The sequence below is a fragment of the Manis javanica genome, chromosome 4 (assembly GCF_040802235.1).
Source record: "Manis javanica isolate MJ-LG chromosome 4, MJ_LKY, whole genome shotgun sequence".
NCBI lineage: Eukaryota > Metazoa > Chordata > Mammalia > Pholidota > Manidae > Manis > Manis javanica.
This window is the reverse complement of record NC_133159.1, coordinates 8,495,216-8,511,915: the sequence shown is the minus strand read 5'-3', so window position 1 is coordinate 8,511,915 and position 16,700 is coordinate 8,495,216. Positions and strand designations below refer to the sequence as shown.

General features: G+C 45.1%; 2 protein-coding genes across 6 annotated transcripts in view; one reads left to right on the top strand and one right to left on the bottom strand.

The window, feature by feature from the left end:
- Positions 1-888: 888 nt before the first annotated feature.
- On the bottom strand, positions 889-11,095 carry UBIAD1 (UbiA prenyltransferase domain containing 1). The gene is made up of 2 exons (XM_017663818.3): positions 10,240-11,095; positions 889-3,375 (listed from the first exon to the last, which is right to left on the bottom strand). Exons 1-2 carry the CDS (start codon positions 10,766-10,768, stop codon positions 2,888-2,890), a joined length of 1,017 nt encoding a protein of 338 aa, XP_017519307.1. The 5' UTR covers positions 10,769-11,095; the 3' UTR covers positions 889-2,887.
- A 3,848-nt stretch (positions 11,096-14,943) lies between these two features.
- Positions 14,944-16,700, top strand: part of MTOR (mechanistic target of rapamycin kinase) — a 133,187-nt gene continuing 131,430 nt past the window's right edge. For 4 of the 5 annotated variants that reach the window (XR_005056362.2, XM_036999744.2, XM_036999745.2 and 1 more), the window contains exon 1: positions 14,944-15,070. The gene's annotated coding sequence lies outside the window, so the exon portion shown is untranslated. The remainder of the gene's footprint in view (positions 15,071-16,700) is intronic. The other variant, XM_036999743.2, reaches the window with a different exon arrangement.

Here is a 16,700-nt window from a genome sequence, read left to right as displayed (position 1 = left end):
TAACTTCTACCCATTTTTCGTAGTTTTGCCCTTTGAAGTACACACACACACACACACACACACACACACACACACACACAAAGGCCAATCTCTTTTCCCTACGACAGCCCTCTTGTGAGCCTCCTTTGACATGGTTTTAAGTCACTCCATACATCTCCCCCTTTTGATGCTATACAGTTAATTTGGGAGGCCCACATATATTTTTATTTATTCATGTTAACTTTTTCTTTGACCCATCAAAGAAAAATTTTCATTTATGAGGAGCTTAAATGGTCAGCCATTTTCTAAGCTCTTCTTCCAAGGTTTACAAAACCTGTGATTTAGGCTACCTAGTTCCAGTCAATCCCAACAGGTGTTGAACCCAGCCAGGCAAAGGGCAGAAGGCAGGCTCACACATGCTCCCTTCCCCATTGACATTGACACGCTGATCCATCAACTCTCTCCCAGTTTTTTCAGTCTCCCAGAAATTCATCTAACTGGACTGTTATCCCCACGTATCTCTCCTTTGTTCATAAGGATATATTGTTAAATGCTTAGCTGAAACCTAAATGTACTCTATCTACTACATGCTCTCAATCTATCAGCGCAGTGACACTATCAAGAAAAAAGAAAAATGAAAGTAGTAAAAGACGGAAGGAAATGAGGTTAATCTGGCCTGACATGCTCTTGGCAAATCTGTACTGGTTCTAAGTGGTTCCCTACTGTCTTGCCTCAGGGTTCACCATATCTGGTCAGACCCTATCCAAACTCATCACCAAAGATCAGGTGTCCCACGCCACCCAATGTCCCAATGTCCCTGCGCTGCTCTCCCGAAATCTGAGTAAGAGTTCACAATCGGACGATAAGACAAAAAGTAGGAGGAAAGCAAAGGAAAACTGGAAGCTGGACCACACTGATAAATATTTTCTTTTTATTAACAAGTCTAAAGAAAACCTTCATTGAATCAGGGGATGTATTACAAATTATGGTGACCTGAATATAAAACCTGGCAACAAATTTGGCCTTTTAGAAACATTTATATATAAAAATATGCATTAAAATCTCCACCAGAATACAGTGCAGAGGCTAACTCACACCCCGACAAAAAGTGGGTCTGGTCCGTGGACGCAGGGAGCTCTCAGTCTTTCAGCCTCAGGGGTGAGCCCCATGTGAGAATAGCCTGCCTCTGAAAAGGAGCCAGAGGAGCTTGCCTTTGAAGACAGGACCCCTATGAGCACCAAAATGCCACAAGCCTGGCATAAAACAAAAATGGTGCTGGGGAGAAAAGCAGGGGAGAAGGGCTGTCTTCCTTTCCCTTGTTACTGGGCTCTGACCACTATTCAAGGATTCTGCATCTGCAGACAAGCCACCGTTAACTTTTGCAATTTCCAAATATGTTTTTCCCAAGTAAACTGACCAATTCTAACACAAGGAGCCAAATTCATAATAAGCCTGATTTTAAGGATTAAGAACTAGTTGTCATTCCCAAGTAAATTGACCAATTCTAACACAAGGAGCCAAATCATAATAAGCCTGATTTTAAGGATTAAGAACTCGTTGTCACTTTCTGCAGCCAAGATCCTGAAATACCTATCATAAAAGCTATATATAATCACAGCAGAAAAGTATAATGATGATGACCTCAATCTATTTCAGTCTTGGATCAAACACAACCGAGCAATTCTGGTTCAGAAATTATACTTCCCGACAATGAAATGAAAAGCAACTTCAATCAACATTGGAATTACGCCATTCTGGGTGCATGCTACCTTTGCACCAGGCAACCGAAGCCTTTGGGAGAAGCAGGGTCAATACTGCACATCTGTTTTCAAGAAGGAAGACACAGTTTCTTCCCTGGCAGGGCCTGTCATGCTGGCTGAACAGAGTCACGACTGTTGGCTATTTGCTTATCCACTTGTGGAGGAGCTGGTGTTCCTGGTCTGTTCAACTGTGGCTCCGTGTTAAGTTGCAACTGCCCCTGACCCAGAGGCTAAGCCGCTGCCCAAGTAGTCAGGCTGCATGGACAGGACACACAGAAATGGGAACCCAGCAGAAATGGAGAGTGGGTGCAGTGGAGTGTTCAGAATGGCAATAGGGGCGGGGAAGAAGTCTTCTGGCCTTTAAGTCACCTGCGAGGATGGCAGGGCCTCTACAACGTCAGGGCTGCTGACAGTTACTGGAAGGGCTAGTAGTCCTGGTCATTCCAGTGGATTCTACAAAGGGACTACAGCCACCCCACCAATTTCTATCCAAAAGCAGAATGATTTTCTCAGGTGGGGGTCTTCCCCTTCCCAGTCCAGGCTTGCACAGGGATGTGACACTTTTCCTCAACTGTGGCAATAAGCGAAAGGAAAGATAAAGGACAAAAGCGTGTGAATCACAATGTAGGCAAAAAGCCCCCAGCCACCTTAGGCTGTCAGTGAGGGACTCTCTCTCTCTCAAGAAGTGTATTTCAGGACCCAGATGCTCAGAGTAAGAGACTGGTGCTGCCCGTGTCACTGGGCCCTGGCACCAATCATTACGATATCCTGCAAGACTAAGGTATCAGGACACTTGGCTCAGTTACTATGGCTCTTTCAGGACAGGGGGCCGGCCAATCAGGGAGGCTCCTTCACAAAGTCTGAGGGTCTGAGTCCACTTCAAAGTGACCTGACAACACCCTCTAGTGGAAATTACAAATAATACAAGGGCCATGCATCCAATTCAGCTTCTGGGACCAGAGTGGTTTCAAGATTCCCCATAAAACAAAAATAAAAACAGAACACTATCTTTAAGAACATAGTAATTAAAAGAGGTGGGTGTTCATGAGCGATCCTTGGGCCCCTCATTGCCAAATCACCTTCCCTCCTCAGATTCTTGGCCTTCAGCACATTCTAAGCCGGGGACAGGTGGAGGGGAGCTGGTCCCCTTAGAGTCTGGGCAGACTGCCCACTGGGGCTAGAATGATACCAAAGACGTAGAAGAGTCCCAGCAGGAGGTTGAGTTTGGCAGTCCTCTGGGGCAGTTTGTTGAAAGTCTGGCTCCGGAACTGTCTCTCCAGGGAAAAGGCCATGGGAATGGTGAGCAGGGGCAGTGCCAGGCTGATGCTGCAGTGTGTGGCCAGGATGCTGAAGAGCAGGTAGGGCAGGAAGAGCAGCGTGTTGTAGAGCATGTAGGAGAAGGTAGGGCCGATGAGGATGGCGAGTGTGACGATGCCGGCCTCCCGGTCAGACTCCATGTCTCTGGTGTTGTTGGAGTGGAGAATGGCCTCAGTGCTAAGGGCAAGGGGGATGGCGTAGACCAGTGGGAAGACCGCCAGGGACCCCACCTGGACAGCATAGGCAAACATCACAGCCAGCGGGCCAAAAGTGATGAGGATGACGAGGTCTCCCAAAGCCACGTACTTGAATCCAATTCCTACAGGCAGAAAACCCAGACAGTTGGTGTGAGATTAAGGGCTGGAAACTGAGGGACTGTTCATCAGTCAAAAAGCAGGCCACTTCTGGCTGGGAGGGGTGAATTCTCAGACTAAGAGAGTGGGCAGTCATTCCCTTCCCCACCTGAGCAAAGCCTGAGTCCTTCTCCATGACACAGGCAGAGAATACTGATCCTTAGCACCCAGTCAGGTCTCTGAGTCAGTCATACCCAAGTTTCCTGCTGTCCCCCCAACACTGTCCTGAAACGGAGAGCAGAGGGTTCCCACCACACACACAACTCCACACAAGAGACCAGAAAGGTCAAAAAGTGGTCTTACAATCCAGTTCTTTGGTTCCTTTCCCCTTCACCAATGCCTGCAAGACTTCGCTGCCATGTCACACCTTCAGCTCAATCCCTCGCAGGACCTCCATCTCTTCCTTTTCTGCCTCCTTCCTCTACAACCTCTGCATCTACAACCTCTGCAGGCATCTTCCAGTTTTGAAAACCCCTAGTGAACCACGGTGAAATTTCAGGGGTCCCAAACACCACATAAAGAAACTTTCACCACATAATGAATAAAGCAGCTCAGACAGCAAAGTTCCAATGCGGCTTCCCCTGCCTGGTTCCCATGAAGTCAAAACTTGAAATCAGCCCTAACTCCTCCTCATGTGCTGCCAGTCTACCTCCAGTCCCGTCTAGGCCACTTCTTCCAACCCTGCCCAGTTCTCTCCATCCCACTTACTGCACCCCCAAAACCCGGCCATGACATCTTAGGCCTGGAATCTGTGACGCCCTCTTAAGTGGCTGCCATTCTTCTAACAGCCTTCCCCACCACCCAACCTCCCTCATCACACCACAGCCAGAAGGATCCTTTAAAAACACTCATCTGACCTTGCCCTCTCCACCGACTGCCCCCGGAAACCCTCATCACAAGTAAAAGCCGCAGATCCTCACCCTGGCTCACCTCGGGCCCTGCCTTGCCTTACCTTGAGCTCCCTCCTCCTCGGCTCCTAGTTCCTTCACTTCCTCGGGGCCTCAGAACAGCCCCTGTGCCCCCTTTCTCTGGCTGACTCCTACTCACTCTTCAAGACTTTAAAGACCATCCCTCAAGGCAGCCTTCCTTCTCCCCCCAGACCACATTAGGTCTCCCTGCAATCTGCTCCCGTGGCACCTTGGTTTCCACATCCGTAAATCACCACACTTCCGGTTACTTAATCTCGTTCTTTCCCAACAAACCATACATTCCATGAGGGCAGGCCTTGTGTTTGGTTCACAGCTCACTCCCCAACACTCAGCACGAAGGCTGAGCTGGACACAGAGCTGCAGTGACAAGCACCTGGGACTGAGGTCAGGAAAAATGTCCCACTCAGAGCAAAGCAGCACGGAATGGATGGGAGGTGATCCACACATACACTGCTACAGAAGCTTGGGAAACCTCTAGAGCCAACCAAGCTACGGAGCTTGGGACCAGAAAATAAATAAAAAATAATAGGTGATAACTGCATTTTCACCAGCCTAAAATGGTAAGGGGTCATGGTCTGAAGAGGATCTCAAGCCATGGCAGCCAAAGAACAAGATTCAGCCCAAGTTCACCTTCACACTAGTAGTTGGGGTTGTTCCCTGTCCCCCAGCGTTACTGAGAGATAACTGACATACAACACTGTGCAAATTTAAGATGTTGATGTGGTACATTTACATATTGCAGGATGATTATAGTATTAGCTAACACCTTCATTTCGTCGGGGCTCTTTGGTGCTAAATGACCACCTTTGGTTCTTCAGAATGAAGCATCCCCAGGGAAGTGTTATCACAGGCGTGGTCCCTGACACCCACCAGCACAAAGCAAGCTAATTCTGTACTCCCCAAGCAGTGTTTTGATAAATAATTTCTTTGTCTGAGGACATGCTCTCCAGGAGGAAGTTCTCTCAAGCAGAACATTGGTTTCAGTTCTAAATTAGCAAACTGACGTCTCTTGCGGACCTCACCCCATTAGGAAACTACCCCTGCCCAAGGAAGATGCTGGGCAGGAATACTCTTAGCACACATCTAACAAGGTTCTCCACCAGCTGCCCACTATTCCTCTGAGTGTGTTCTCGGCTCTCTAAGCTGACTTCAGGGCTCTGACTACGGAAAAAAAGCAACATCTCTATAGTCTTGACCTCTGGCTAGATTACCCAAGAGCATCTCCTTAGATCACTGGGGAAAAAATGATGTGAGCAAAGTTGAACAGAAACCTGTGTCTGCAAAGATAAGCCCCCACTTTAAACAGGCTTTACACAAACAATCAACCACAAACCCACTCTAGGGATGAAAAAGGTCTGGCAACCTCGCTGAGGGGATCTGACAGTGACAGAGCTCTGGGAGTAAGCCCTGCTTCCTGAGTGCCTGACACATGGCTCTTATGCTCCACCTGATTCAGAGATGTGACCCACCTGGGAGTTTCCTTTTAGGCATTCCCACCCCTCCCAACACCATTTTCTAAATGAGCAGGAGAGTGAAATACTGGGCCAGTACTCCACGCAGCAGCCAGAGTGAATGTGTTAAAACTGCAGTCAAAATGTTGGCAAGGACGTGGAGTAACTGGAAACCTCTCACATGATGGTGAAGGGAATGTAAACGTAATATAACCAATTTAGAGAACACTTTGGCAGCTTCTCACAAAGTAAACATTTACCCCATGACCCAGCAATTCCATTCCTAGGCATTTACCCAAGAAAAATGAAAACAAATATCCATCCACAAAAAGATTTGAACATTCATGTTCAGTCATAGCAGCCAAAATATGGGAAAAAATACAACTGTCACTGAACAGGATGAATGGATAAACAAATTGTGGTATGTCCACACAAGAGATACTATTCAGCAATAAAAAGGAACTACTGGTAACACATGACAACATGATGAAATCTCAAAACCATCATCATGCAGCCACAAGAGTTCATACTGAAAAGCTTCCATTTATATGATGTTCTAGACCAGGCAAAATGAAGCTAAGTGAAAGAAATCAGAACAATGTTCGCCTCTGGATAGGGGCGGGGAGTGGGGCTTGATGGGGAGTAAGTACAAGGAAGCTTTTGGGAAGGACAGAAATGTTCTGCATCATGCGACGGGTGTGGGGTTAGACAGCTGTATGCATTTGTTAAAATTTGTCAAACTATAATACTTAAGATATGTGCATTTCACAGTATGTCAATTATATATCAGTAAGTCAATGATAAAAAAACACAAATCAGATTATGTCATTACTCTGCTTAATACATTTTGATATCTCCCTGTTTGCTCATTCAATGAATGTTAAGTACTGACTATATGCTAGGCACCATTCTGGGTACCATGGGTTCATCAAAGAGAGAGACTAAAATCTCTAGCCCTAGGGAACTTACAGTTTAAGGGGGAGGACAATTAACAGTTAAGTACTTCGCAGGCAGACCTCATTTTATTGTGCTTCGCTTTATTGCACTCTGCAGATACTGTGTTTCTTACAGATTGAAGGTCTGTGGCAACCTTGTGGCAACCAAGTCTGTTGGCACCATTTTCCCAACAGCATTTGCTCACTTCATGTCTCTGTGTCACATTTGGGTAAATCTCACAGTATTTTAATCTTTTTCATAATTATTCTATTTGTCATGGTAATCAGGGATTACGATTTGCTGAAAGCTCCGATGATGGCTAGCATTTTTTAGCCATGCTTTAATTAAGGTATGTACTCTTCTTAGACATCCTGCTGTTGCACACCTACTAGATTACAGGATAGCAAAAACATAACTTTTATATGCGCTGAAACCAAAAACTCATTTGACTTACTTTATTGAGATATTCACTTTATTTCAGTGGTCTGGAACCAAACCTGCAGTATCTCTGAGGTGTGCCTGTTTAAGTTATGTCAGAAGGTAGTATGTGCTGGGAAGAAAAATGAAGCAGAGAAGAATGATAGGGTAAGTGTTGCAGGGGGAACACAGGGTGTGTGTGTGATTTTATTTTAATTATTTTTCCAGCTGCTGCAAAAAGCTTTACTATTTTGTAATTTTAAATAATACAGAAAAACCTCACTGAACATCTGACATTTGAGCAAATGGGTGGAGGTGGTTAGTAGGTGGATCATACAGATAGAAAGGGGAAGGAAACAGCATTGACAAAGGGCCTGAGGCAGAACTATGCCTTCTGTGAACTAGAAACAGCTGGAGCACAGTGAGCAGGAGGAAAGACAGGGGGCAGGTGGTCAGAGAGCTGGGGTGAGGGGAGAGAGTGGGCAGATAATGTAATGCCCTTGAGGTCATCGTTAAGAACTTGGCCTTCACTCTGAACAAGACAATGGCTCCCAGAGAGTTCTGAGGAGAGGAATGACATAGCTGCCATAGGTTTTAACAAGATTACCCAGGCTGCTGATTTGGAAACACACTAAAAGGGACAATGGTGAATGCACAGAGATCAGTAAAGAACCTGATGCAATAATCCAGGGAGATGACAGTGGCAGTGGTGGGAGGTGGTCAGAGTCCAAATGCATTTGAAAGTGGCCAACAGGATTTGCTGATGGACTGGATGTGTGATGTGAAAGAAGAGTCAAGGGTGATGCCCATAGTTTTTGCTGAGGAACTAGAAGGATGAAGTTGCCATTGAATGAGATGGGAAAACTATGGATAGAGAAGGTTTCTTTGGGGGGTAAGATTATAAGTTTGGTTTCAGACATGTTAAACTTGAGGTGCCTGTAAGACTTCGAAGAGAAGTTGCTGAGTAAGAAGTTGGATGTGAGTCTAGAGTTAAGTGGAGAGATCTGGGCCCGCAGTGTAAATTTGAGAGTCACCAATTTAAAAGATGGCATGTAAGTCCATGGAACTGGCTAAAATCACCAAGGATGTAAATGGAGATAGAGGAAAAAGGCCCAAAGACTGAGCCTGGAGGTTGGCATGGGAGTGAGGCGGAACCAGCAGAGGAGACAGGGGCCCTGCAAAGCCAGCACGATCTAGCCCCTGCCTACTCCTCCAACTGTCTCATTCTCCCTCCAGATCACATGGGCCTTTTGTAGATCCTGGAAGATGCCAAGCTCTCCCCTACCTCAGGACATGTGCCTTTGCTATTCTTTCAGCCCTGAAGAACTGGGCACCCAAATCAGACCACAGTTCTGCCCCATGGCTGAAACTCCACAGCCTTCAAGCTTAAGTTTTCTTGTCACCTTCACAGAACAGGGCCTCCTCTCCACCACCACTGTGCCCGTTATTACAGCACCCTACTGATTCCTGTACTGAACTTTATATGGTTGGCTGCCAGGGCACCATGGTCTCTTGGCTTTCCTCTTTCTCCTCTGGATGCTCCAGCACAGTCTCCCGCACCTGTTCTGCTTTCCTCCCCACCTCTTAATGTCAGAGTGCCAGGACTCAGATGTGGTTCCCCTTACATATCTATCAACAACCCCCCCCTCTGGTGAGCTCACCCAGGTGCACAACTTCATCTTTGTGCCAATGACTCCCAAATATTTGCTTCTCCAGCTCAGGCCTCTCCCCTGAACTCAGACTCCTAGTATCCAACTATCCATTTGACACCTCCACTTGGAGATTTAGTACTTCAAGATGTCCAAATTTAATCTCCAAATTTTTTCCCAAAAACCTATCTTCAAACTTGAACATCCACTCTAGTATTGCATTTGCCCAGGTCAAAAGCTTTGAGTTTTGATTAATTCCTCTGTTTACTCCTGCCTCATATCTCATCCATCAGCAAACTCCATCTATCTTCAAAATATATTCCGAATCTGACTACTACTTCCCATCTCCACCTGCCCCCCTGATCCAGGCCATCAAACACCTCTTGCCTGGGTCACCCAACAGCCTCCTCCTTGGGCTTGTTGCTTCTGTCCTTGCCCACCCCATCTATCCATTCTCAATACCTTAGCCAGAGTTAATTCTTTTAAAACATTAAAGCCTACATAATCTCTGGGCCTCTCTGCCCTCCCCAAACATACTTCTCTTACTTTACTTCCTTCTACTCAGCTCTGTCACTCACACACAGGACTCTGTGCTATTCCTCCAACTTTTCAGGACTACTCCTACCTTAAGGCCTTTGGCTTTTGCCATTCCAAGATTTGGAATGCTCTTCCTCCAGATATTTGCTTAGCTAACCTCCTTGAGGTTAGCTCTGAACTCTTTGCTCACATTACCTTTTTGATGAGGCCTACCTGATCAGACTATTAACTGAGTCAGCTCTGTCCACCTTCCTTGCTCTGCTAATTTTTTTCCTCATAGTACTAATATTTTCTAATACTATGATCGGGGTACCAAGTCATCCTGGCTTACCAGGAACTTGCCTGATTTCAGGACCAAAAGTCCCATATTCTGGGAACCCTCTCAGTCCTGAGCAAACCAAGGCATTGGTCATCCTATTAAAATTTACTATTTTTACTTTGTCTCTCCTCACAGTACATAAAATAACTTCCACAAGAGCAAGAATCTGTGACTGCTGTATTCACATAGAACAGTGCATGGCACACAATAGGTGCTCAATAAATAGGGCTTAACCACCTGCCATCACTACCTTCATCAGCCTGCTGCAAGGAGTCACCAAATTAGCTGAAAGCAATTAGCTGTAAAATTTTGAGCTCTTCACATTTAATTCCACTAAAATTTGAGATTGTGGCATTATAAGAAGGACCAACCAAAGGAAACTAACTAGCTAGAAAAAAATTTCCATATTCATATACTCACTACTGTTTTTCAAAAAAATCCACATGACCCACACATTATAGATTTCAGGTAATGGTCTAATTCAGAAAAGAACCTTGGACACTACTTCTCTGCTCTGTAACTCCTATGCAAAACGGCAGTTTCCAATACATGCAACCAAAACCGGCAGCACAGGAAACAGGCCAATCCTTACCTCCTGTGTAGAGAAAGGAGCCAGACAGGCCTCCAAAGTAGATGAGAGCCAAGTGCTCCAGTTTCAGAGTGGACAAGCAGTAGAGGCAAGCGGCACAGACACAGCCCAAAGTGTACAGGAAGACTCCAAACCGGACAACATCCTGGGGCTCCAATATTCGGTCCACCAGGGTCCTGTCATCACTCTTTTTGTGGTCAATGCCCTTGGAAAAGTCATAGTAAGTGTTGACCAAATTGCCAGCCCCGTGCACAGCCAGGACAGCCACCGCACAACCCACCAACAGCCTGGGATCCAGGACGCCCTGCGATCTGTAGGCCAGGGCACTGCCCAGGGCCACCGGGGTGAGGGAGGCACTGAAGCTCCAGGGCCGCAGGGCCAGCACGTAGGAGGCGCACTTCTGCCTCCAAGAGCGCTGGGGGTGCCTGTCTTGCTCCGGACAGTCGTCTCCCAGCAAGTCCCTGTCCCCGGCCTTGGCCGTCTCTCCCGCCTGGATGTTAATCTTCTCCCCCGGGCCCGACGACGAAGCCATGGAGGCTACACGTGCTTAAGTAAAAGTTAACAGTGAACCAGCCACAGAACAGCGACCGTCCCGGAGTGTGGCGGGCCGGGTCAAGGCGAGGCGCCGGACCTGACCTTCCTTCGGTTCCGCCCCGGGGCAGGGCTGGGGAGGCGGCGGCGCCCCGGGGCAGCCACGAGCAGGCCTGACACCCCAGGGGGCCCGACGGCACCGCCCGACCTCCCGTCACCTGGACAAAGCCTGTCCCGGGACCCTAGCCTCGCGCTAGAGCCCAAGGCCGAGCCGCGGGTGGCTCCGCCGGGTTACCGGGCCGCCATCTTGTGCGCCGGCCTGGGGGCCCGCCGGGAAACAGGGGCAGCTTGCGCGGTCGGGGCCGGGCTTGGGGCGGGGCAGCCACCCGCGGTCCAACCCTTCTCTCCCGCTGGGGGGCCGCCCCGCGCAGCTCCTCCCAGGCTCGCGGGAAACAACCTCCCTTCGTATCGCCAGGACCGCCACGAATGCGTGCAGTTTTTACGACCTGCTGGAGCTTTCATTCACCGAAACAGGACTGATTCTTTTTTTCTCATTTCACAAGCGTTTATTGAGCGCCTTCTGTATAAAACAAGCACTTAATGAGCATTTACAATTCTACACAGCAGAGCAGTGAACAAAATGGAGAAAAATCAGGGAGTGCTTGAGGGCAATAAGAAAAGCATAATTATCCTCCCCCCTTTTAAAATGGGAAACTTGAAGCTCTGAAATGAGAAATGAAGTCTCAGAAATTATTAGCTCTAGTAATAATCATAATAGCAGTAACTCCCGCTTTTTATTCTATTACCATATGCCATATACTGCCTTGCCTATTTATCTGTATTCTACTTTATGTACTTCTTCATACAAATAGCCACCCTCCTCCCCACTACCAGGTGGCTATTTGTGGTCAATTGCCTTCTGGAAGCCTATGGCCCATATCTTTCACTCATTCTGGATGGAGAAAGCCAATTGTTAAATTTTTAGGAATTTTGAGAGCCAGTTATTAAGCACAGTCATTATTAAATTTTAAATTACACGAGATAAATTGTATTTTTTAAAAAGATAACAAGTACTCAAAACTCACTGCTTCCTAATTGTTTCACTACATTTTACCATTTGTGCTTTTCAGGTTGTTCACATCTGTTGTATCTGCAATGTGGAAATACTGTATAAAATGACATACTACCTACCACTCATCTCTCCCCAACTTTTCATTCAGTGACATACACTGGTAGCTTGAAATCTGCCATAGTGGGAGTATTTATAACAAACAAATCAGTAAATGCTTGACAATTGCTTTATTGATCAAGTGCCAGAGAAAATTTAATAATGTAGATTAAACTTGAAAAATGTGTCAACTGTAGCTGTTCATATTGTGAATATCAGCAAGAATTGGGGAAATATTCTTCCAGTATTGGAAAATTATTATCCAATTCAGCAAAGCCCTTCATGTGATTGGCAAACTAGTGGAGTTTCAACCCATCTTTTGATTGTTGCACTTTCCTCTTGCTCATTAACATAAAGAAAATACCAGCCAATAGTCAAGTCCAAGCTACACTCAATGGTCAATTACAACCATAGGGAGGCTACACAATATCAAAAAAAGCATACTGTTAGAATTAGTTGCCTATAAGGACTTGACAATAAAAAGTTGCATATTTTATTATTTGTAAGTTATGTGCTACACATATTTTATATCAATGTAAGTTGTAATATACACATAATATGTGTGTACACAGGACTAACTATATAGTTTTGGTTCCTGGTGCAAAATAAAAATGTGGGGCTCCTTGTTCAAAAATCACTAAGAATTTCAAGACAAAATGTTACAACATTACAGGCCACACAGCCATGGAGCCAGCCGTGTATATACATACATGCCCCCCTTCCTTACCAGTTAGCTGGATGTTAAACGTTTATAACTACCCAGCACATACTCTCAATGCTGGCAAACCCAAATGCCCCATGTTGCCAAATGGGGCAAGAGGAAGAAGCAGATATATTAAAACCCTGGCTCTATGACTTCCCAATTCTATGATGCAGTCACACTACATCATCTATAAAGTGGGAACAATGCAACCTGCCTCATAGAAGTGTTCAGGAATAAGGGTAAGTGCATTTACTGACTGTTCATGTGTGTCATGTGGTGTTTTAGGTACTTACATGCATTAAGTACATTATAATCCTTTCAGTTTTTAAATAAGGAGATATACATATATTAAGCACTTGCTTATATAGTTAGTAAGTTTTGGAGCCAAGTTTCAGATTCAGTTTGACTCCAAGTTGCTTTTAACCACCACTCTAGGATGTCCACCAAAATGCCTGATACTTTGTAAGTGCTCAATAAATATTAGTTATTATTTTAACGTAATGGATAAGAAAGCTCTTTGTAAATTGAAAGGAGACCTGACCATTTTTCCTATAAAACCATCTTTGATTGCTAGTTAGAAAGTAGGGCCTTATCACGTCTCAGGGTGGCAAAAATCTCATATATTATGGTGGAAATGAAAATTGGTATCTCCCTTACAGAGATCGATTTGACAATATCCATCAAACTACAGGCATTTACCCTCTCCTGTAACCCCATTTCTGGGTATTTATTTGGTATAGGTGCCAGGGAATAAAATTACATATGTAAAAAGGTATTCATTAGTAATAGCAAGAATTTGGATACACAAGTATCCCTCAAAGAGGACTGGAAAAATAAACTGTGGTACACCCATGTGATAACACACCAAGCAGCTGTAACAACACCAAAGGAACAAGGAGGCTTTCTATTTACTAGGATAGAAATGTCTCCAAAATATACTAAAATTTTTAAAAGTGAAGAACATGTATAGTGCAAATGGGGAAAATAAGAATATATATTTACATTTGCATGTATTTACATAAAGAAACTCTAGGGATACACAACTAAGAAAATAAGTAGTGAAGGGGCAGGGGTGGAGCAAGACCTTTTGTGATAAATATAAAATTTTTGTTCATTTTAAGATTTGAACAGCAAATATATTACATCTGCAGTAATGTTTAGCGATTGAATATAGAGATGTTGAACATAAGTGAAAAATGTGAAATTTATTGGAAAGAATTATTCACTGAGGAATCAATGCAATGAAAAGTTTCTAAACCTGAAGTAGTAATCATAACTAAAAAAAAAATCTGCCGCAGCATTTGGTTAGCCACAGCATTTTACTAAATCTCTGTAATTTGGCAGTTTGGGACTTCTGCAAACTTACTTTCTTTAACAGAGACTTCTATTTATTACACAAATGATGGTAAAATATAAGGAAAAAAGTATGCCTTCCCCAAATTCTATCACATCTTAGTTGTATATTTTCCCCATGTGAATACAGACACATAAGAAATATACAAATGTTTTTTAAAGGGTTATATTATATTTATATTGTATAACTTGTATTTTTAGGACAAATTATGAACCCTTTACCTTCTTAGCAAATATTCGTCTTTATTATCATTATTAAGGGCTACATGTTTTCCTTATGAATGCATATTTTATTTAGTCAGATCCCCATTGTGAGATATTTAGGAATTTTCGATATTTATTATAAAAAACAGACCGTGATTTAAAAAAAAATTGAGATGTAGTCAAATTCCATTTTTACAAGGATCTTTTAAAAATGATGTTACTTTGAAATTATTTACGAGTAGCTTATTTAGTTAAAACTTGGCTATGGCTTCTCATGGATCATCCCGGGAGCTAAGTAATTTTGGAAGGGGGGCGGAATCTAAAAACGCTTTCAAATGCATATTACATTTAACAAAAAATGTGCACAAACAGGGGTGCCAGTATCGCTCACGCTCCGGTCAAAATTCAACGGGGCGGGGTCGCGAACCTCCGTCTATGGCCTCCTGGCCCCATCCCACTGGTACGCACCCACGTAGAGGCCCAAGCCGCAAAAGCGCAGAGGCAGAGGGGAATTATAGCAGTGATGCACCGGATGTATGCGTGGAAGTGACTGAAGTCAACTCACGACGGATTGGTTCCCCTGAGTGGCCCCTAGCCCCCTTTAGGCTGCCACTGGCCGCGTGGGTTGTCTATTTGAACAGTCCCCGCCCTCTGGAGAAGCCGGTCTTGGAAGCTCACTTTTCCTTTATTACTATTGGTCTGTATTACAGTCCATTTTCTTCTCTGGCACATTTATTGGTCTTTAGGGCTGAGATCCCGCCCTCCCTCCCGCCGGGTTTAGAGGACAGCGGGGAAGGCGGGTGGTGAGGCCGGGGGCCTGAAGCGGTGGTACCGGCGCTGGCGGCGGCAGCTGAGGCCTTGGCCGAAGCCGCGCGGTGAGTCAGGGGCCTGGCACCGACCCCTCCAAGGCGGCCACGTGTTCCGATCTACAGCCAGCCTGGTCCGTGGGTGGGCCTCGGGAAGTCGCCCCTCTGAGACGTGGGGTCCCCTCAGAACCGGCGTTCGGACTTGGGCGCCGCCTGAGCCCTTGACCCCACCCCGCGAGCCAACGCCCACCTCCCGGACCCCCAGAGCACCCTCCCCGCCCCTTCAGCCTGCCGTGCGTCTCTGGCGCCGCGAAGGGCGGCCCCTTAGCGCCGATTCCGTCAGTCACCCCTCCTGAGCCACCTCCAAATTGTCCTCGGAGGGGACCAACGGCAGTGTCAGCCCACGCACCCCACCCTGGAGACCTCTCAAGGACCCAGTCCCCGGAGCTGAGCTCGGATCTGCCCTTGGGTTTCATCCTCTTGGCCTCCTCGACCCCCATTCCTGCTTTTGGCCACCCAACTTTAACTTCTGTAAGGCCCGCCAAGACCCTTAGGATATTCGACTTACGGTATTTTAACTGAATTCCTGCTGGAGCAGATGGCCTGTGGGCCTTAGACCTTGTAAAAATATGCTGATTTTTTTCCTGAGAAAGGAAATTGCCAGCCTCCCTTCCCCTCATCTTGGGACATACTCTAGAAAGTTTTCTCTTCAGGGATCCTTGGGTTTCCTCGCCTGTGAAGGATAACATTTCCTTCTGCAGCCTTTTTTCTTGGCACTAGTGTATTTAAAAGCGTTTCAAAGCCAATTATTCCCATTTCTCGGAATCTCACAAATTCTTTCAAAAATAAAAATGTTGAAAAATTAACTTTCTAACATAATCTGTACATACCTAGGATAGTTATATATGTTACCCCCACAGCAACTTGGGCTGAGCCTTATGGGCACTTTGTTGTGGTTGTCTGATTATTTGTATTTCCTCCTAGATTGTAAGCTCATTGAGGGAACAGACAGTACATCATTGAGGAATGAATGAAAGATCTCAGGAACTAATCAGTCTCTTTTAGCTAGCATTAGAAGCGCTAGTATTCTACAGAAGTACACCGTCCAATACAATAACCACTAGCCACATGTGGCTTAGAGAACTTGAAATGCGACTAATCTAGACTGAGATTGCCATAAGTGTAAAATGCACACTAGATTTTAGAGACTCGGTATGAAAAAATAATGGAAAATACATCAGTAATTATTTATATTAATAACATGTTGAAATGGTATTTTGGATATATTGGATTGAATAAAATGCTCATTTTACCTGTTCTGTTTTACCTTTTTTGATATAGCTACTAGGAAATTTAAAATTACACCTGTGGCTTGTATTTCTGTCGGAGAGTGCTGGTATAGAACAATAATCAATTTCCCTCTTCATATTGAACTCCTTGAGGAAAGGGTCAATCTTGGGTGTGTTTTATTCTCTCTCTGCCTCCCCAGCTCTAGTTAATCTGGCACTGTGCTGCGTGCATATAGTAATAATGACAATAATAGCTAACTGACGAAGAACTCACCATGACCCCAGCACCATTTTAAGCACTTTTTAATATTAATTTGTTGAATCCTCACATCAACCCTATGGTTAGGTATTGTTATTCTCATATTGAAGTTGAGAAAGCAGAGACATTTTAAGTATCTTCCTCAAGGTAT